The sequence below is a fragment of the Gobio gobio genome, assembly GCF_949357685.1.
Source record: "Gobio gobio genome assembly, chromosome: 21".
NCBI classification, from domain to species: domain Eukaryota; kingdom Metazoa; phylum Chordata; class Actinopteri; order Cypriniformes; family Gobionidae; genus Gobio; species Gobio gobio.
Genome location: NC_137117.1, coordinates 9681415 through 9705460, shown reverse-complemented (window position 1 = coordinate 9705460; position 24046 = coordinate 9681415). Strand labels below are relative to the sequence as shown.

The 24046-nt window shown below is 40.1% G+C and overlaps 1 protein-coding gene across 1 annotated transcript in view; it reads left to right on the top strand.

Moving 5' to 3' along the window:
* epm2a (EPM2A glucan phosphatase, laforin) overlaps positions 1 to 24046 on the top strand; it is a 36630-nt gene that overhangs the window by 3142 nt on the left and 9442 nt on the right. Inside the window, exon 2 of the mRNA XM_079802241.1 lies at positions 15554 to 15728. Within this exon, the coding sequence (XP_079658367.1) occupies positions 15554 to 15728 (175 nt within the window). The remainder of the gene's footprint in view (positions 1 to 15553; positions 15729 to 24046) is intronic.

Below are 24046 nucleotides of genomic sequence, written 5' to 3'. Positions count from 1 at the left end.
AAGGTTTGGTTGAGGGGCTTCTGGGTACACATTTTATGGGTTTTGTCATTAACTACATTTATGTGCAGTCATCTACATCTAAATGTCTAAAATCATGCAAATCCCTTATTTTAGCATAAATTCTAACAGCATTTTCAAGTGGTATGAGAGTTTTTTTTCAAGAAACAACCTGCTACATGAATACTATACATCAATATTCATATTGAGATCACAGCCAAATATCTGCTCATAAGATTACTAAAAAGTGCAAAAATATAAATAAATATTGGTATGGCTCAAATGTTGCCCATATTAGAATTATTGAAGTTTATGTTGTTTGCATTAACAAAATAAAAAATCAATAAAAAATCAGTAAAACAAAATACTTAACGTACTTACCTCAATATGTTTCCCTAACTTTTGAAGGCTGATATTTCCTTGTTAAGCGGGAGACAAAGGACACATTTAATCTTGTATATATCCTTACTAATACCACTAAAAGAAAATTCGCTAAGGTACAGCCACAGGTGCTCTTGATCCTGGGGCTGATTTTGACTGTGTTCGCAGCTGAATCGCGTTCTTCCTCCATTTTGTTCCACTGATTGACTGTTATAGTTTCACTAATTTCCAGGTCAAGGTGCTGTGCATTGTAGTAATTGATGCGACATGACATTACTCCCAAAGGACCAATGAACAAATCTGACCAATTTCATAGAACATGAAAACGACGCACATGCTTGGAATAACTATACATATTTCTTAACATCAACAAGTATTGCATTAAACTAAAGTAACAAGAGGAACGTCGCCCAGTGTAAAGAAGTAAAAGTAATCACATTAAAATCTGCTCTTAAAAGTACAATTTTTCCAAAAAAATACTCAAGTAAATGTAATGAAGTAAACCTCTGTTGAGGCAGCCCTTGTGCCACACAGGCAACACAGGGTTTGCACCCTAAACTATCGCGACGACTGGCTGATACTGGCTCACTCTCAAGATCAGGTTTGCAAACCCAGGGATCCGGCACCTCACCTGTCTGGGCCTTCGGGTCAACTTGGAAAAGAGCAAACTCCGTGCCCCCATGCAAAGGATCTATTTTCTCGGTATGGAAATCGCCTTGGTCGTGCAGCTTACAAGTGAGTGCAAGCAGTCACTGCTGACTTGCCCGAGTCAATTCAAGGGCAAGTGTGCGGTTCCACTGAAGTTATTTCAGAGGCTCCTGTGGCATATGGCATCCGCAGCGATAGCCACGCCACTCGGACTGCTTCATAAGAGACCACTTAAGCACTGGCTTTGCGATCAAATCCCGAGATGGGCATGGCAACAAGGCACGCTCCGGGTACCAATCACTCGGGCCTAACCTTAACCCTGTGGTCGAACCTCTTTTCTACGGGCTGGAGTGCCCTTAGACCAAGTTTCCAGGCATGTTGTTGTCTCAACTGATGTCTCTGTCATGGGCTGGGGTGTCATTTGCAATGGACATGCTGCCGCGGGCTCCCGGACAGGACCCCAGTACCTATGGTATGTCAATTGCCTCGAGTTGCTGGCCGTACGTCTAGCCCTGCACCGTTTCTGATCACTGCTGAAGGACAAAAATGTACTGGTCTGTTCAGACAACACGGTGACAGTAGTGTACATCAACCATCAGGGTGGTCTGCACTCCCGCCGTATGTCGCAACTCGCCCGCCATCTCCTCCTATGGAGTCAGAAGCATCTGAGGTTGCTTCATGCCATTCACATCCCAGGAGAGCTGAATTGTGCAGCCGACGAGCTCTCACGACAACGGCCATGGAATGGAGACTCCATCCCGGTTTAGCTGAATTGGGAACTGTTCAGCGACGTGCAGATAGATCTGTTTACCTCCCTAGACACTTCCCATTGCAACTGGTTTTACTCCCTGACCGAGGGGACCCTCGGCACGGATGCATTTCAAACATTTTGTGAGTGAATGTAGAGTTTCTCGGGGAAATGCAAACATTTTGCAATTACCTTTTTCTTTTTTATTCCATGGTGAAAACAAGCTTCTATAACATTCTGTTTTATTTCGGGGTTGGAGTGATTGGGAATTTACCTGATAATATAGAAATGTTGTCCAGTATGTATTTACTGTCTGTATTTAGAGTTTTTCTCTTTTTTTTTTTGCACAGTATGAAGCTTGTTGAAAAGTATTTCACTGTCATGAGTCCAAAGTTTGCTTTGGGAGCCAAGCAGCAAATATTTCAAAGTGATGAAGAATGAAGGAACATTGAAGCTGTCGTCCTTACATGACTCGGTGGCAGTTTTCTCATCCTGTCATGTTTCTCATTTGAATGAATACGCCTATGCATGACAAATCGACGATCTGCTCCAGTGCTCACGCCGTCTGTTGACTGAGGTTTTGATTGAGCCATTGTTTGCTGGTATCTTGTCTATTCACACTGTCTCATATGAAAACAGTCGAGATTTTGATTGTTTGTCGAAATGTGTTTTGCTGATTGAAATGGTGCTTGTTGATTGCACACCATAGCAGGTGAATTGGCTCTGAGTGTGCCTCAGGTAAGCAGCCATGAATTGATAGTCCTCCAGTTGAGATAAAAGTACTCTGATCAGTGGGGTGTATCAATTGGCAGTGTCCAGACAGGGACAGGCCTGGTTTATAGGACATATTGGCCTGTTCACTTCAGTAGGTTCTAATTCTGCGCTTTTTTTTCTGTATTTGACCTAGATGTGAAGCGTAAGAGGAAATGTTATATGATAGAGAGTGAACCACTTTTAGTTCAGAAAGGACTGGCTGTTGCATGGTTGAAAGTAGCATAATGCATACATATGTGTACATTGTTACATTGTAAAGGAATAGTTCCTATTTAAAATTATTTACTCACTTTCATGCATCTTAGCAATAATATAAAACACACGTACACACGTAAAGTATTCTAAAATACTTTAGAATAATGTTTAACATTGTAGTAACTACTATTAGCGAACAAGAAACAGTGATTAACAAATTAAGTAATAGTGCTCAGTTGAATGTGGTAGTTCACTATTAGCTAATCAGTACTCATACCTCCCAGATAACTACTTTCTTTTTAGTTACTAGAGTGCTGCTTTTCCATTGTTTTCTATATTAATATGCACTAGATGGACATGTTTAATAGCCGCACCACCGTCTTGTGTCTTTAATAACGTCTCGTGAATGACAATGTTCTAAAAACACTGTGCTCAAGTTGAAAGTTCACTTTTAAAAAAATGCTCTTTGAGGTGTATTCGACTGCTTTCCATTGTTTTCTATGTAAACATGCTAGACAGACGTGTTTGACTGTTGTGCTTGAGTCTTTTGTAGTGTAGTGCGGGACGTTTCAGAAAGGCAAAGAGTCGGATTCAATTGCAACAAAAAGGTTCCATAACAAACACCTTTTTGGGGACTTTTTGACTCTCAGTTTGTGTAAGTCCAATTGGGGTTCAGAGCATAGGCGTAATTTACGGGTGGGACGGGTGGGACATGTCCCCACCACTTTTTGCCAAGCTCGATATTGTCCCCACCACTTTTTAAAAGTAATTGAAAAATAGATTGCGGAAGGTGTGTATAAAGCAAAAGCACGATCTACAAATCGTCATTCTTCATAATCTAATTCATTCATTACACCCATTTTTCCGCCGGTCATAAGCTTTACAACGTCCTCAACTATGAAAATTAAATCTCGTTGTGAAGCTAGCGCGAGACACGCGATATGCGCGTCATGGGAAGTAGTTTCCTTTCCTTATAATTAGTCTACAGAATCCTGTAGCCTACGTTACCTTTCTATTTGCGATGTTCGTATTGTTTGGATACTGTTTCAATGGTGAAATATTTTATTTGAGATTTTTGAGAAAATGAATGGGACAATATATCTCTGGTCCATATCACTACTGTAGTCATCAATGACTGGACGGAGGACGGTGGTTCTTCTTCAACTATGCAGTGAGGTGAGTTCACTTGAGGCACTGTTAAAAAGTCACAAGTCACGGTTATTATTACAAGTCATGATTAAGTGTTATATGAAAAATTAAGTTACGTAAGAAGTAGCCTAAACAATTCATTTTGTAAACAATCGTCTCATAATTAACAAATTCATATAGTTTTGAGACCTCTTGAAAGTAAAAATACAATGAATTGGCTATTTGGCTTTTATTGTTAACTAATGTTTTAATTCTGTAACATTGTTTTAGTGAAACTGTTTGACGACAGCCTTTTCCAGGATTTTACCTATCACAAGTGCGGGCTAAAAAGGTAAAGTTTGTGCTACCATAGAATGTTATTATTGTTGTTATTTCATTATTATTATTATTATTATTTATTTCCAGTTGTATTTACTGATATTTTTGGTATATAATTGTATATATTTTTGCCTCTAATGTAATGCCACATAGTATTTTAAGCATTTAATAAGTGATAAAGTTGAAAATGTATAGTATTACAAAATGTTGAGCAACAAAGATACATGCTTTTGTTAGAAGTCAACCGTAATCTTGTTTATTAACAATAAACAGTAACACAAATGTTTATGAACACATCAGAATGAGCTGTAATAAGAAATAAAAATAATATTGTAATGGGTGTCAAAAAGAAAAAAAATCAGAGTACCAGAGTAACATCTTTTTAGGTTTAGTTAGCTTTGTCCACTAAAATGAACTAAAAACCTGAGCACGTCTCTCTGAGGCCTTTATGAATGCCTGGCTTATTTTTGTTGTGTCTAATTTATTTGTTCTGTCTTTGTGAACATGACAGACAACAACGCTGTTCAGACGGTTCTGTGACATAGTTGATCGAAGCCATGTCTTCAGGCGCCGGAGAGCGCTGAAGCTTCTCTCTGCCTCAGCTGATGATGCAGGAACTACAAGAAGTAAGCGGACCAGAGTCTCCACTTGCTTGAAGAGTCCACGGACCTCAGGTACCATGTTCTTCAAGATATTGACCACTTCTGTACAACTTTGGAATTTATAATTTGTGCGAAACATGGCCATCTGCACCTTTAGGGACCGGGATTCCAGCTCAGGATACAGTTCAACAGTGTTGTTGACTTGCCCAGAGATCAGGACATTTTCAAGCATGACAATGTTGCGCAGACCCTCCTGATCAAATCGATGTGTCAGCTGTGTCATCACTGTATCAAGAACTTTGAAGAACTGCACACGATAGTACTCCTCATCTGTATTTGGAATGTAGGGCTGAGCTGGACCAGCGTGTCTTGTAGAAGGCCTTCTAAAATGTGGTACTGTTATCTCCTCAAGGTCCAGTGATCTTACCACCTCAGATGCCTGTGTGTAGAGCTCTCTGAAACTTTCATCTGATCTTTTGTTCTGAAAGCCATTTTTCACACACTCAACTGCACTTAGCATGCCTCCAACTGTTGCTCCTCTCGCTTGCAGTGAGGTGTTCAGGCCTTCAAGGCCTATCATGATGTCCTGTGCCAACAGCAGTCCAAGGACAGTGTTCCCTTTCAGGAAACGCTCGCGAAGGCCGTTGGCTTTGGAGGCAGTGTCATTTATGCCGGATGATGCCATTTCCTCCAGTGCTGTCAAGACAGCTTCATATTGGGTGAGGACAGAATTGATGGCTGGTGTACGCACTGTCCATCTAGTTGGACACAATGGTTTCAGTGTTGTATAGCAGCCAGATGTAGATTTTGCAACAGACTTAAAAATGGTTTTAAACTTGCCTGATTGGCCAAATAAACAGCCCAGCTCATGTATCCATTGCAAAGAATCTCGAATTATTGGAGCTGCTGAACAGGCTGCTTGTGTGACCAAGTTCACGCAGTGGGGGCCACAGTGAACAAAAGTGGCAAGTGTTGCTCTCTTCGGATGTGAGCTTGTACACCTGACAAATGCCCAGACATGTTTGCTGCTCCATCGTAGGTTTGACCACGCAGACTGGAAAGGGGAAGGTTTAGACGGAGGAGGACATCAGAAGCAATCTTGCCTATTTGCTCACCAGTTGTAGAAGAAGCTTCATAAAGGCCAACAAATTCCTCTCTAGGTTCCAGGTCGGTGTCAACGTAACGTATGCAGATAGACATCTGCTCAACACCACTGATGTCCTGCGTCCCATCCATTATTATCGAATACTGCACTACTGGTAAAGCAGCAATTTCCTGTGCAATTCCGCGAATTATGGTGTTGCTCATTAAATTCATTATTTCATTTTGAATTGCAGGGCTTGTGTAGCAGTGATTACGCTTGAGCCAGCTTGCTAGACCAGGATCATTCTCTGCCATGAAGAGGAGAAGCTGGTGGAAATTTCCTTCTTCTTGCTTGTGCCCCCTCAGAGGCAAGCCTTGTTGGCTCAGGTATTTAATAGCATTTACTATTTTTGACAAATTGAGCATGGCCTCCTCTTGTGCTTTTGATGAAATGCTGCACAGTTGCACTTTTATTGTTTTTTCTGAGTGAATGAATGTGTTCACTGCAATATTGTGAGCTTTGCTGTTTGTATGTCTCTCGAAAGCTTCTGGACCATGTTTCCAGTTCCGGAAACCCTGAGAGACGAATGCTTGCTCTGTATTTTTGGCCAGTGTGGAGGTCTGTTCGGAAAAGGCATTGATGCAGTAAAAACACACTACCCCTTTAAGTTCAGAGCAGTAGTGCAGCCACGAGAAGCTCTTAAACCAGCTCTCCTGAAATCTAAGAGTTTTGTTTGACAACTTCTGAACCTCAATGAATTTGGAATCAGGCTGAAATGGTTCAGTTGCTCTGTATTTTTCAGGTGCCTGCTGTCCTGGCTCTATGGAAGGAGTTGGCTGTAATGATTGCTGCAACTCTGTGATCTCCACAGTCAAGTTTTGCCCTGCCTCACCCAAGCTATCACCTTCCTGCCTCTGTAAATAGTTAATTACATTTTTAGCAATTTTACATGAGCGTTGATGAATGCATATTTTTGTAAATAGTTGTTGTATTAAATAGTTAAGTGTTATATAATTATCTATAGCTATGTAAAAATGCAATATAATTTTAATTTATACATGATAAATTATAAATGAGTCTGCAAATGATTTTCTGGGTTTTTTGGGGGGGGGGGTTGTGTATATAGTTTTAATATTGTAATTTATGTGCATTATATAAAATGTTTATTGTAATATTTAAGTTATTAAAATGATGTATTGCAACAACTTTTTTTAATACTTTTTATTTAAAATGTATTTGTAGTCTACAATTAGTACTGTATTTTAATCTTACCTCTACATTTTCTGCTCCCTGTTCTTGTTCTTTGTCAGTAGGCACATTTGTCTGATTCTGGGAAAAAATGTACTAGTTCAATTTGCAAACATAAGCAATATATTAGCATTTGTCCATCATTGAAGGCTGAACAATAGTTACAGCACTTTTAGGCAACAGGCCAATTCTATGTTATTACTGGGATTTTCAAAATTAAAACATATATTATAAAATTATACATATCTTTAGTCCATAGTTCTTTCATTCAGTTTTGTATGAAATCGCAGCCTCCAGTGGGCGCCAAAAACTATTAGCGACAGTATGCCTATATTCAAGTTAAATATAATATGTTTTTGTGTCAAGCAAAGTAACTTACTGTGCGTGGCTGCTTCACTAAAAAGCTTCTTATATCACTTCCACACTTTCTCTTGGACATTTTTTTTAGGTTTTAACGTTTACGCTATAGGTAGCAACATTTACCGTTAACTAGCCTTGTTTACATATGTGGGGTGGGGGAGGAAAAATAGAGCTTTTATAAAAACGTAATAAAAAAAAGATTCGTCAGACAATTTTACTTATTTAATTATTTAATTAATAAATATAGTTTAACAATTTTAAATACAAATTAACTTTCATTCATGTTTTACACAAGGTTTTGCCTAGTTCAGGATTGGTTAAATTATTTGATTGGATGAGGAAACATTTTGTGGGCTTGTCTTGACTCTTGACGTAATGTTGATTCTTCCATGTTCAGCGCGTTCTGCATCACACACCTGCTTTTAACAAGTTGTCCTGCTGGTATTAAGAGAAAATATGCAAGTAATTCAAAGTAGAATGAATCGTAATACACTCACACACATAAGAATTATGCAATTAATGAATACGCTGCAGCTGAGCTGCCTATGAAATGGTAAGTTCGCCATATTTATCTTATTTTCATTGATATTAGGCTAACGTTACCCTAGATGTGTTGTGAATGTTACGTTTTGCTTATTGGATGTTTATAGAATAATTTGTGAATGTGATGCATGTGTACATCAAAGTGAAAATTAAGTGCATTTCCAACTCTGAACTCAGTCCCCAAGTAAATTCGGTTACTTAATAAACACATAGCAAAACGAGTTGTGCGGTGTCCCCACCACTTTTCAAAGCAAAGTTACGCCACTGGTTCAGAGTATTTATTTTTCCCCACATTAATTTTACACGTCTACTACAATTATGTGGTTTTGTTTCATTAATACAGTGTATACTTTTTTCTTGATTTAACCCGAAAGAACAGAGGTGAAATGTGACAACATGCCCCATAGGTGGGGTACATTATGACATGACCAAATGACAGCTTAAAATGTTACCTAAAAATCCATGACAAACTAAAATATTTTGTCAATAAAATACAATTATTAACTTTTTAAAATAAAATAATGGCATTTTATAATAATTAAAAATGTACTCATTTTTGAGTTTGACAACAAACACATCGCTAAATACAGCTATAAAGCATAGTTAAAAACATAATAATAATGAATAATTTCTGAACATTGACTCACAGTCATTATTCACTGTTTTCTTATGGTTTCTCAAAAGAATTCATAAAAGTATAATAGCGTCTTTCTAATAGGGGCTCATTGTAACGCAGCGTTACGACATGCCCAGCCTGCACAACTGGGATTTAAACCACGGCTCGTGTCTTCTGCTGGTTAGATCAGCATTAAATAACTACATCAACTGTTACATAACTGATATAAGATGTTGAAAAATAAACTTAAGTAACAAATGTACTTCCATCTACTTCCACTATCTTCCAAATATTTTTAAATTTTGACTATTAAATACACTAAGCTGTGTCATCTTGGCATGTGTGCATGTTACAACTAACCCCACGGTAGGCTGTGCCCCGCGCTCCCCTAAATCCAGACACAGGGCAAGGCAGGCTAAACGGAACTGAAAACCCCACACGCATAACATCCACAAAGTACAACACCAGACACTGAACATGAGAAACACTGGGGTGTAAATTAGGGGTTGCACAGACTAGTCGACTTTAATGCTCTGCCATGATGCTTTAAGCTTGACGTTGATTAGTCAATGATCATGGCCTTATCCGCAACAGGATAAGAAATCTTTGAAGTCTACTTTTACTCTCCATTTCCAAGTTTAAATGACAAATAAATGGAGTGCTCTCAAGATATGTCTGATTATACCATCTGGATGCTCAAAATGTATTAGATGAATGCACATTTTACACAGCTTATTGTACACGCAAGTTAATCGCTGTTCTAAACTAATATGCTGCTGCATTGTAACACACACACATACAGACAGACTCATAAATCACGTGCAAATCGCGCGCGCACATAATCATTCAGAAGTGCAGAAATATATCGTCAACACTGTTCTGTGTTTATCATAAACTAGCTTAGAAACTGAAAAGTTCTTGCATATATTTCTTTGTAACTAAAACCCACAGCTTAACTATTAGCAGAGAGATGCTGCCAGGTAGAATTAATTCTCACACAATCGCACTCTCTCTCTCTCTCTCTCTCTCTCTCTCTCTGTCTCTCTCTCTCTCTCTCTCTCTCTCTCTCTCTCTCTCTCTCTCTCTCTCTCTCTCTCTCTCTCTCTCTCTCTCTCTCTCTCTCTCTCTCTCTCTCTCTCTAATGCATTCATATAAATGTAATCTTTACTGTGCTACTTTATCTGTATCTGATTTCAAACGAGAAATATAACAACGATATAAAGACAAAAGAACCGATAAAAATACACTGTTGTTGGAGCAATAGCCATGTGGGCAGCGCTCATTTGCCATCGAGTCTCAGCTCGAGGTTCAGGCTTATTTGATTATCAATGACGTAATCAATGACTAGTCAACGCCGACTCAACTTTCATCACATAAATGTCGATTTTAAAAATCTGAAGTCGTTCAACCCCTAGTATGAATATACAAGATAACAAAAAACTAACCTGCATTCCACTGCACATCGTTTTTTCTACGCTAGATTAAAGTGTTAATGTGCTCACGCCATGCATCTTGACGTCTGACACTGCTTTTAAAAACTGTTTCTAGACCTTGCAGGGTTTTTTTTTTAGTCCACGTACATGCATCTCACATTTATAAACATAAAAACTTACTCTGTCTGAATGGCCCCTGAAATTTCAAAAATAGTTACAATACATGTATGACTATTGGTTATCAAATAAACTATTCTTTCACGATGTACCTATAGTTTGATTATCTTAACTGCAGGCTCTTTAAAAAATACCAATCATATAGCAACATGGCACATTAACATAAATACGTTGATCAGGCATAACATTATGACAGGTGAAGTGAATAACATTGATTATCTCTTCATCACGGCACCTGTTAGTGGGTGGGATATAATAGGCAGAGAGTGAACATTTTGTCCTCAAAGTTGATGTGTTAGAAGCAGGAAAAATGGGCAAGCGTAAGGATTTGAGTGAGTTTGACAAGGGCCAAATTGTGATAGCTAAAGCGGCAACAGTGGCACGTGAGCATCAGAACTGGACCACGGAGCAATAGAAGAAGGTGGCCTGGTCTGATGAATCACATTTTCTTTCTCGTGGATGGCCGGGTGTGTGTGCGTGGCTTACCTGGGGAATACATGGCACCAGGTGCCCAATGGGAAGAAGGTAAGCCGGCGGAGGCAGTGATACTTTGGGCAATGTTCTGCCCGGAAACCTTGGGTCCTGCCATCCATGTGGATGTTACTTTGACACACACCACCTACCTAAGCATTGTTGCAGACCATGGACACCCTGGTATTCCCTGGTGGCTGTGGCTCTTTCAGCAGATAATGCGCCGCCACAAAGCAAAAATGGCTCAGGAATGGTTTGAGGAGCACAACGAGTTTGAGGTGTTGACTTGGCCTCCAAATTCTCCAGATCTCAATCCAATCGAGCATCTGTGGGATGTGCTGAACAAACAAGTCCGATCCATGGAGGCCCCACCTCACAACTTACAGGACTTAAAGGATCTGCTGCTAACATCTTGGTGCCAGATACCACAGCACACCTTCAGGGGTCTAGTGGAGTTCATGCCTCGACAGGTCAGGGATGTTTTGGCAACAAGAGGGGACCAACACAATATTAGGTCATAATGTTATGCCTGATCGGTGTATATTAGCATTTTAATGCTAATCCATCCGATCAGAATATACAGTCATAACAATCCATTTTATAAATGAGATTTTAGTCATTTTGCCATTTAAGTGTTGATATACTTGTTGCATTTTGGCTTTGTAGGGCAATGTTGCTTTAAGGCCTCCAAACTCAAGCCCGCCAAACCAATTTAAACACCACCATCTGCATACTGTATATGCTTACAGTGTGTAATATACGTTTGTGGCTTAAGTTGAGACTGTAACCATGAGAATGATAATTGCATAGGTTTGGTTCATGCTAAATGAGTCAGCATGAAGAGCTTGTTTGCTGTGTGGGCTGCTGCTGTGAGACTCTCATCAGCCCAGCAGTTGAAAGGGCGACAGCAGTAGGGTGGGATGATAAATGACGGCAAATAACAAACCCCCACATACTTTCAGGACCAATGTGAGTCTGGGATGAATACGAGTTCAAAGAACCCATATGCTCTTCCTCATTACAAGTGCATTACATGTAGGACTGAAGCAGCGCTCCGCTTTTTTTTATTATTAACGCAAGGACTCATTTGAATGTTTATTATATTATGAATCAAGCTTATGACTTGACCATCAAAATTATGCGGAATTACAGCCATTACAGGATGTGTCTGATTTAATGACTTTTAAATGTGAACTCTCCGAGGTTCAGGAACAGGTGACCTCCAGAGTCTTAACAACACTCTGTAATTTAATTGGCTATTGACCTTCCCCCTCAGAAATGAAAGGCTTACACAAAAAGCACAAAAGGGACAATCATTTAAAAAACTTTTTTCAAGAGGCTTTGAAACTTTACATGAAGCATGAAACAAATGTGTTGTCTCCATTGTTAAAATTATTGGACCCAATTTATATCAGGTGGCCTTAACTACTATGTAGTAACATTTAAATGAATAATTTGATACAATGCACTTATTGTGTACATGTTTTTACATTGTACTTACATTTTAAAAATTACCTACATATAATTACATCTGTAATTAATTTCTGTAGTTACATTTATAATTACACAGTTGACACTTCCCTTACACCTAACCCTACCCTTAAACTTATCCATACCACCACACCTGTCCCTAACTTTAACCTTAAACTCACCCATACCACCACACCTGTCCCTAACTTTAACCTTAAACTCACCCATACCACCACACCTGTCCCTAACTTTGCTCTTAAACTTATCCATACCACCACACCTGTCACTAACTTTACCCTTAAACTTACCCATACCACCACACCTGTCTCTAACTTTACCCTTAAACTTACCCATACCACCACACCTGTCTCTAACTTTACCCTTAAACTTACCCATACAACCACACCTGTCTCTAACTTTACCCTTAAACTTACCCATACCACCACACCTGTGACTAACTTTACCCTTAAACTCACCCATACCACCACACCTGTCTCTAACCCTACCCTTAAACTTACCCATACCACCACACCTGTTCCTAATCCTACCCTTAAACTTACCCATACCACCACACCTGTCTCTAACCCTACCCTTAAACTTACCCATACCACCACACCTGTCCCTAACTTTACCCTTAAACTCACCCATACCACCACACCTGTCCCTAACTTTACCCTTAAACTTACCCATACCACCACACCTGTCCCTAACTTTACCCTTAAACTCACCCATACCACCACACCTGTCCCTAACTTTACCCTTAAACTCACTCATACCACCACACCTGTCCCTAACTTTACCCTTAAACTTACCCATACCACCACACCTGTCGCTAACTTTACCCTTAAACTCATCCATACCACCACACCTGTCGCTAACCCTACCCTTAAACTTACCCACACCACCACACCTGTCCCTAACTTTACCCTTAAACCTACCCATACCACCACACCTGTCCTTAACTTTACGCTTAAACTTACCCATACCACCACACCTGTCGCTAACTTTACCCTTAAACTCATCCATACCACCACACCTGTCGCTAACCCTACCCTTAAACTTACCCATACAACCACACCTGTCTCTAACTTTACCCTTAAACTTACCCATACCACCACACCTGTGACTAACTTTACCCTTAAACTCACCCATACCACCACACCTGTCTCTAACCCTACCCTTAAACTTACCCATACCACCACACCTGTTCCTAATCCTACCCTTAAACTTACCCATAACACCACACCTGTCTCTAACCCTACCCTTAAACTTACCCATACCACCACACCTGTCCCTAACTTTACCCTTAAACTTACCCATACCACCACACCTGTCCCTAACTTTACCCTTAAACTCACCCATACCACCACACCTGTCCCTAACTTTACCCTTAAACTCACTCATACCACCACACCTGTCCCTAACTTTACCCTTAAACTTACCCATACCACCACACCTGTCGCTAACTTTACCCTTAAACTCATCCATACCACCACACCTGTCGCTAACCCTACCCTTAAACTTACCCACACCACCACACCTGTCCCTAACTTTACCCTTAATCTTACCCATACCACCACACCTGTCCCTAACTTTGCCCTTAAACTTATCCATACCACCAACTTTCTGTCTCTAACTTTACCCTTAAACTTACCCATACCACCACACCTGTCCCTAACTTTACCCTTAATCTTACCCACACCACCACACCTGTCCCTAACTTTACCCTTAAACTTACCCATACCACCAACTTTCTGTCTCTAACTTTACCCTTACACTTACCCATACCACCAGACCTGTCCCTAACTTTACCCTTAATCTTACCCATACCACCACACCTGTCCCTAACTTTACCCTTAAACTTACCCATACCACCACACCTGTCTCTAACTTTACCCTTAAACTTACCCATACCACCACACCTATCCCTAACTTTACCCTTAATCTTACCCATACCACCACACCTGTCCCTAACTTTGCCATTAAACTTACCCATACCACCAACTTTCTGTCTCTAACTTTACCCTTAAACTTACCCATACCACCACACCTGTCCCTAACTTTACCCTTAATCTAACACATACCACCACACCTGTCCCTAACAACTTTACCCTTAAACTTACCCATACCACCACACCTGTCTCTAACTTTACCCTTAAACTTACCCATACCACCACACCTGTCCCTAACTTTACCCTTAAACTTACCCATACCACCACACCTGTCCCTAACATCACCCTTAAACTTACCCATACCACCACACCTGTCCCTAACTTTACCCTTAAACTTACCCATACCACCACACCTCTCCCTAACTTCACCCTTAAACTTACCCACACCACCACACCTGTCAATAACTTTACCCTTAAACTTACCCATACCACCACACCTGTCCCTAACTTTACCCTTAAACTTACCCATACCACCACACCTGTCCCTAACTTTACCCTTAAACTTACCCATACCACCACACCTGTCCCTAACTTTACCCTTAAACTCACCCACACCACCACACCTGTCCCTAACTTTACCCTTAAACTCACCCATACCACCACACCTGTCCCTAACTTTACCCTTAAACTCACCCACACCACCACACCTGTCCCTAACTTTACCCTTAAACTCACCCATACCACCACACCTGTCACTAACTTTACCCTTAAACTTACCCATACCACCACACCTGTCCCTAACTTTAGCCTTAAACTTACCCACACCACCACACCTGTCCCTAACTTTACCCTTAAACTTACCCACACCACCACACCTGTCCCTAACTTTACCCTTAAACTTACCCATACCACCACACCTGTCCCTAACTTTAGCCTTAAACTCACCCACACCACCACACCTGTCCCTGACTTGATTATATTAGGCCACCTAATATAAAGTGGGACCAAATTCTTATTCATATTCCTATTGCAGTATAATAAAGATGAAGCGAGGGCTTTTAATGCACTTGACATTAGTGCAAGTGAAAAGGATTAAGTAAAATAATTAATTGACACGTAGATTTAGAAATGTTTGGGTCAATTATTCATTAATTCATGCATGCATGTCCTCATAAATATATTAAAATGCCTTTCATAATGAAATTTAATAACTACGGAATCTCTTTTATCATGAATATGTTTGGAATTTTTGAGGATTTATGGGGCTTACAGGTAAAAAGTTAAGGTGATAACTATAACCATCATGAGAACATAATGAAGAATATCTCTGAAAAAAGATTGTAATATTTGACAAATATTAAATATTAATAGTTTTTTAAAACATGGAAACAATTTCAAATAGTGTTTGACTATTTTGACTGATTGACTGGTTTGTGTCTATCGCTAGGCAATGGGCCACATCATGACCGGCAATGTGTGTATGCCGACTGTAACATGGTGGAGCGAGTATACTGCCACCCGATTGGCCACTGGATCGAGGAGACGGGCCACACAAATGAGATGAAACACACCACCAGCTTCTACTTCAGCATTGCGGAACAGCAGGCCATCCACTTCTCTCAGTATGTGTGAATGCATTTCCCATCCATCTTGTGTTTTCAGGTGCGATCACATGTACTGTTGCTCACAAACTAAATCCAGTTATTTCCAATAGAGTGCATTCGTTTCCACACACGTTTTAACTGGCATTGGTTCTGGAAGTATTTTTTTCCATTCATTTTTCCACTAGGGATTTAAAATAGATTTTGTTAAAGCGTTATAAGCAATAAATCGCGGTGAATCACAACATTAGAGATCAAATAAATCGTACAGTAATGTAAGATATGTAAAGGAAACAGGTTAATTCCGCTCAAAGGGAATTATTAATTCCTTTATAGGGAATTTTGAAGGAATCACTTATTTTACAGCCATGCAAATGACTTGTCCAGTGTTAATTTGAACGGGCCATAACTATCAGCTCTGCAGCGGATATACAACGATCAGGCATAACATTATGACCGGTGAAGTGATAACACTGATTACCTCTTCATCACGGCACCTGTTAGTGGGAGTGATGTATTAGGCAGCAAGTGAATATTTTGTCCTCAAAGTTGATGTGTTCGAAGGGTCATGGCCAAGGCGTATTGATGCATGTGGGGGCAAACGCTGGCCCGTGTGGTCTGATCAAACAGATGAGCTACTGTTGCTCAAATTGCTCAAGAAGTTAAATCTCATGGATGGCCGGGTGCGTGTGGGTCGCTAACCTGGGAAACAAATGGCACCAGGATGAGAAGAAGGCAAGCCGGCGGAGGCAGTGTGAGGCTTTGGGCAATGTTCTGCTGGGAAACCTTGGGTCCTGCCATCCATGTGGATGTTACTTTGACACGTCCCACCTACCTAAGCATTGTTGCAGACCACGTACAGCCTTTCATGGAAACGTTATTCCCTGGTGGCTGTGGCGCTTTCAGCAGATAATGCGCCGCCACAAAGCAAAAATGGTTCAGGAATGGTTTGAGGAGCACAACAACGAGTTTGAGGTGTTGACTTGGCCTCCAAATTCCCCAGATATCTCGAGCATCTGTGGGATGTGCTGAACAAACAACTCCGATCCATGGAGGCTCCAACTGGACGCCTTGCTGTACAGCAAAGTACAATTTAGACATGGTTTCTATACTAAGAATACAATACATTTTACACAGATTTCATTCAAGTCATCATCTGAGTTACGGACAGATGATCATACACAAGAAACACTTTCAGTCAACCATTCAATAGTTATAACAATTGCATGAATTATGTGTGATCTAGGTATAGGCTAATAGTCACATATATAGGTTTGTTGAATTACAAATTTATACATTGTTACATCTAGGTTCAAATGTAATAGAATATAACTGAAAACATTATCTATATTTGTGTTTTACATTTTGAAGTAAACTTGAGGAAATTCTAAGGAGATTATTTCAGGCTGTGTAAGTGGTTGAGACATTAAGTCTTTTGTCTCTATGCAATTTCCTGACTATTTAGCATGACAAGTTTAGAGCAATACTGCCTGAGTGATTGGATTAGCATCTATGCAGTTGAATGGCACTGTTATGCTGATTGAATCTGGACGAGGGAACCAGTTATGTAGGGTGTGTCCTTTACCCTTGTAGACATGATCATATAAATATATCTATGTTCTGTATCACTCTATGTTGTGTTTGTTTCCTTTTTCTGTTTAGAAGATAACTGAGCCTTTAAATCTAATTTGTAAAAGCTTTACGAGGCATAAAAAGTCCTCACTTTAGATGACCGTACAAAAAAATTGACAACTACTAAATGTTTTATAACTACCTGAATTAATCATGAATTACAGTAGGTATACATGTTAATAAAGCATTTATTAAAGGGTTAGTTCACCCAAAAATGAAAATTCTGTCATTACTTACCCTCATGTCGTTCGACACCCGTCAGACCTCCGTTCATCTTCAGAACACAAATGAAGATATTTTAGTTGAAATCTGATGGCTCTGAAAGGCCTCCATTGGCACAATGCACGGTTCACTCTCAAGACCCTTAAAAGGTACTAAAGACGTCGTTACAAAGTCCATCTCACTACAGTGGTTCTACAATAACTTTATGAATCGGCGATAATAGTTTTTGTGCGCAAAAAAATCCTAAATAACGACTTACATAGTGATGACCATTTCAAAACACGGCATCATGAAGCTTCGAAGCGTTATGAATCAGCGAGTCGAATCAGCAGTTTGAATCGCCAAATTTCAGCAGTTTGGCGGTTTGAAACGCGATCCGAATCATCATTCGGCTCATTGATTCATAACGCTTCGAAGCTTCATGATGCCGTGTTTTGAAATCGTCATCACTATGTAAGTCGTTATTTAGGGTTTTTTTGCGCACAAAAGGTCTGACGGGTGTCGAACGACATGAGGGTAAGTAATTAATGACAGAATTTTTATTTTTGGGTGAACTAACCCTTTAACACACTAATTTCTAATTTCTAAATAATAAAAAGTTTAATAATAAAAAGTTTTACACTTTCTAAATAATCTTATGAACCACTGACAACTCCTAAACTGGTTTGTAAATAATGTAATACTTAATTTAGAAATTATAAATTGATCATTAAACACATTATAGATATGCTGTAGCGAATTAGCTCAAAGGGGAAATATTAATAATTATTCATAACTCATTATGATTATTCATTATGATTAATTATGAACATTAATTTACATTAGCGCCTAGGGCACATAACAAGATCGATCATTTAAGGGACAATTTGTTTGCAGAAAGAGAGTCAGAACCAACATATATTGTGCACAAACTTTAATAACTAAATCACGTACAAGACTAAACTGACATAAAACACACATACACAAAACATATACATGGTAAAAGGCAAGGTTAAAGTGGTTGGAAGAAATGGGTCAGAACAGATGGATGAAGTTATGCAAAGAGTCTAAAACCTGGGAAGATTCATCATTGATAAACTCCTTTGTCTGAACAAGGGGTTTACAGTTTTACTAACTACACAGCGATTTGTGTTTCGTACTTTCGTACTTCGTTTAGCCTGAGCTGTAGAAGACCGTCTTGTAATACTAATATGTTGCACAATGATCGACATATCATTTACACAATCATTCAGATCTTTAAATTTCAACTTCGTAGACACCAAACATGTCATACACATGATTTTCGTTAACCATAGTATGCAATTCTGAAACATAAATCCAACAGTTTGAATTAACATATAGACCAAACCCTATAAAAACAAATCATGAGATGGATATATGTTTATATATTTCTCAAGTGGTTATATATAGGCTATAAGAGTTTAAGATGGTTTATTTGTCCTTTTCAGAAAAGACTGTGAGTCTCAGCTCTCTGCAAAAATTCGTTTTGGTCGTAAACCGAGTCTTATCTGATGGTAACTCTGGTAGCAGAGGCTTTTCTCTGTTGTGTTGGGGGAAGGTCTGTTACTAAGCACAAAGCATTTCAAACATATTTGTTAAATGTAACAGGCGATTATGTTTCTGATTTGCCTCAGTCGCTACAATGCTTATAAATCAAGAATAAAGCAGTGAAAACATTTTACTGTCAATACTGCAAACAGTGAAATAATTATAAAATGTAATGTTTAACTCACACTATAAATAGTTATTGTAACTGTACAATCTTTATCAGCCCATAACATTACTTTTGTCTGTGTAACCATAATGTTGTTCACGTTCTTAAAGGGATAGTTCACCCAAAAATGAAAATTAGCCCATGATTGACTCACCCTCAAGTCATGCTAGGTGTATATGACATTCTTCTTTCAGACAAATACAATCATTAGTTATATTAAAGTTATATTAAAAAATATCCTAGGATGGCTTGAGGGTAAGTCAATCATGGAGTCATTTTCATCTTTGGGTGAACTATCCTTTATGATAATTTTCGGTTTAGTTTATTAATAAGCTTAAGCTTCAATAGTAAATAAGCTATGTTTATCAGTAAAAAAAAAGTGTATGTATATATATCAAAAACATTTAATATGAATGACTCAACCCGGCCACAAATGAAAAAATAATTTGAAGTTAAAGAGACATAAATCATATTTTAAAATGAAATGCATGTTTTCCCAAACCAGGGCTGCTTGTCCCAGAAGCATCCTAAGCCAATATAGTCCAAGGTGGTGACGGAGGTGGAGAGAGCCAGGGATGTGCCCCACCGCAGTGTTGCTGGAGGGAGGAGTCATGGAGAAGTACTGATGGAAACCATGGGGATGACAGAAGGCATGGATGGCTTTGAGGGAGCACACCGTGCAGCCGAAGAGCCGAGGTGGTGGAGAGATGGTAAAGATCTACGACCCCCCAAGATCGAAGTGGGGATCTGGAGGCCAGAGGGCAAGCTGGGAGACAGAAGGCAAGCATGGCGTGGATGGAGCCCACCATGCAGCCAAAGAGCCAAGGTGGTGGAGAGATGGTAAAGATCTAGGCGGCCGTGACAGAGCTGCAGCGACGACCACCAAGATCGTTGTGTGGATCCAGAGGCCAGAGGGCGAGCTGGAGTGACCGAGGCTGAGAATGAGGGCCAGAGAGCAGCGGACGGTCTGCAAGTCCACAGCACAGGTGAAGCAATGTCTGACCCAGGTGGAGCCGACTTGAGAATGGCCAATGGTCCACGCTAAGGTCGAGGGTGGAAGGAGCGCAGGAGCCAGGGCGAAGGGTTGAGGCAGATCGCAACACACCAAGGCTGAGCCTCAGGCTCCTCATGCCCAGGAGGAGACGGTTCCCCGCAGGCCCGAGATGGTGCCATGCCACTGAGAGGAGGCAGAGGTGGTACCGGGGGACTGGTGGGAGACAGTGAGGACTGGATGGTATGGATGGCTGAGTACTGTAGACTGGAGACCCATACAGAAACCAATGAACAACAAAGTGCTCATATTCTCATTCTGGAGAGGTGGTGGGAGAGTGAGGCTGGGTGGGCCCAGTGAGACATATGACAGACTGGTTCAGGCAAAAGTAATGGAGGCAGAATAACATCCTCTAAACCCAAAATTTAACAGTGCATCAGCCAACAACTCATCCGCAGTGGTGGCTGGGTGGGCAGAGCTTACTTCAAAACCCTAGTCCACTAACATCAAGGTGATGTGATCCTTGGTCGCTCTCAGGGGCGCAGGTTCTAATGTCACAACAGAAGTGGGCTCAGGCTGTTGATTCTCGTAGGCTGGGTGGTTCTGGTCGAGCACAGGATTGGGAGTGGGGTTGGTGGCGTCCTCAACAGGGAATGCTGATCCACAGGAAACCAGCACCCACTCCACAAATGCAGCGAAGCTCCTTCGAGGAGTCTCTCGAGACAACTGCGCTCACGTGGCGGTGTTGAGGCCGGCGGGTAGGAACAAGCACTGGCAGTTATCCGGGAAGGTGATCTGAGGGGCGAGATCCAAAAACTCCAATAAGTGTTTCTCGAGGGAGCGTTCTCCCTGCTCACTGCACAACAGTTTTACTGCCAGAATGTCCATTGTGCAAGCAGGGGGAAAAACGAAACCAAAACACGTACTTACAGGGAAAAAAATAACACTTCAAAAAACAATACTTTGTAGGTCCAGTGTTCTGTCACGCGGGCAGTTGTATAAACGCACACAGAGAGGAAGATAAAGGTTAAATGGCAATATTTAATAAATCCACTGGGTAATCCACAATAGAGTAGCATACAACACGTCCATAAACTGACGACACAGAACAACTTAACTCAAACAGAACTGAGCATATATATATACATACACGTGATAATGAGTATATTAATGAGTGAACAGCAGAACATAATGAGTGTCCATGACAGCAAATGATCGATACAAACAATATCAACTGATCAAACAAACAATAACTCAGGCAGAATGTGGCGAAACACAAAAAGTCCAAACTAACAGAACAGTGACAAGCATTTGATTAGGGTTTTTCTTTTTTTGCCTCTCTCTCCTTTAATTGTGTGTGTGGTTTCAACAGCGCTCTTTAGTTAGCTCAATTACTCTGAATCCCTGCACTCCTTTGGCAGTGAGCTCTAAGTGCTTGTTTCATTTGGCCTCTGACCTTGTTCTACAGGCAAAAAAGTTGAAAGTGGAGGTGGACAAAAGTATGACTGGGTCATTGAGTCTGGCGTAGGGGAATCCATTAGAGTAATGACAGATTTACAGTGTCAAATAGGCTGGTGTATCTCCAAGAGGGCAGAGATGCTATGTCTTCCTATGACAGAATGCACCGTCATCTCCAGTAAAGAAAGTAAAAATGGACAAAATAGTGGAAAACACAGAGAGACTTTAATCAGGTGAAGAGCGTCAGCACTTCTTAAAAGAAATAATTCACCCCCCAAAAAAAAAAATCATTTATTCACCCTTACGTTCCAAATCTGTATGGATTTCTCACAATAAAGAAGTTTAGCAGAGTGCCCAAACTTTTCTTCTGAAGCCACTCTACTGCTTGATTGAAGAAAAGATAAAAATGTAAGTCTTTATTCACTGACATTTTTGTCCTGTGCCATCATTTGAAATAGCACAGAAGTTGTATATTTGTTTTGTCCTTTTTTGTCCTTTTTGGACCTTGACTGACTTTTATAGACAGTGACAGTCAGAAAAATTATCATCAGTATGATGTTGAATTAATTGGATTATCCAGTCTGACTGATTTTCAAGAGTGACTTCTGACTTCATTATCATCATAAAATTCTTTAAGAAATGATAAATTAGACAGAAAGTGTAATTTGTCAGAAATAACATTCAGAAACAGGTGAGTTGAAATTGGAACATCACAATAATAAAGCAGCATGGCGCTAAGTGGTTACAGCTGTCTCGTGTTGTTGAAATGTCCTCAAGCAAAACTCTCAATTTGTAAGATTTGATGCCATGAACTTCATGAACTTTGGCAAATACAACAACTATAGTTGTTTTCCAGTGTTGCCTGTTGTTGGACACAAAATCTGAGTGTGTCCCAGAGATGTCTTGGATGTAGTAACAAATTATTGCTAAATGTTGAAGTAATGGTGCGTTTATTGCACATTCCATTGCCAGCAAGTACAACATTATGCTTTGTGAATTTTAAAACATTTTTAACATATAGTTTTAAACATTTCTTTTTTTTTTTTATGGAATTATTTTAGGTGCATTTTCTGATAAAATGTAATCACAAGATATATATATATATTGAAACTAAATTAAAACTAAACATGGTAATTTTGAACGAAACACAAACAAATTAAAACTATTTAAACTATTAAATTAAATCATTCTGATTCAGAATGCTTAATGAAATAAAATAATAATAATAATAATAAAAAAACATTTGCAGTGTTAAATATAATATTAAATGAATATATTCTGTGTATATATATATAATATAAACTAATAATACAAATTGAAATACTATTAATCCTGTTCTGAATTTTATGTAATTGAGTTCACCTACCCATCCCATTAATAATGGTAAACATATTTGGCTTGCAGTCTTCCCTTAAGAAAAAGTATATACTTTAAAATAATGTACTTTATTTGCATGTTAAATATTTCCTATCAACCTTCAATTATTAAATAAAATGTATTATATATATAGTTCCCTTTCGTTCAGTCACTACGACGTACGTTAGTGACTAATGAATGGGCGTTTCGCCTAGAAGCCAATTACCTTCGAGGTGTTTAACAGCGCCCAATGGCGTGCCAATGCCATGGGCATGCGGAATTTGCATGCGTAACTCCGCCCCACCTCGTGGGTATATAAGGAAGTACGCTAGCAACATCGCATTATGTTTCTGCTTTGGAGCCAAGAGAACCCCTTCACTCCTTCAAGCCTGCTAACTGAGTCTTTGTCAGCCTTCGAGACGAACAGCTTTCCAGAGGCATTGGTGTCTATGGCGCGTTCCAGTGATCGCATACTGCCTGCCTGCTGATCTGCGCAGTGGTCCGTCTGACAGCTGGTGTGTGGTCCCTGGGCGCTTCGGCGCTCTCTGCGAAGCTTCCTCTCACAAAAGAGCTTGCACGTGGCACGTCCTTTTCAGGATGTCTCGCCCGTGTACTTCTGGGTGTGGCCGGTCGTTGAATTCATTTGATGGGCACAATCTCTGCTTGGTATGCTTGGGCGTTCAGCATGCTCAAGCAGCGTTTGTGGATGAGTCATGTTCCCGCAGTGGTGTCATGTTCCCCATCGCGGTGCTGCGATCGAGACTTAAGGATCTTCGTAATGAAGTGAAAGTCCCCTCTACCACACCCCGATCTACCGTTCCCCCGGTGGGCGGTACTTCGGCTGGTGGTCAGGGTGATCTGAGGGTCACGGTGTGGAACAAAGCCCCGACGCTCATGCCTCGGGCCACACCCCCCTCTAGCGTTCTGCAACCAGCGAGTGTCCAGGCTGAAATCGCGGGGCCTGCT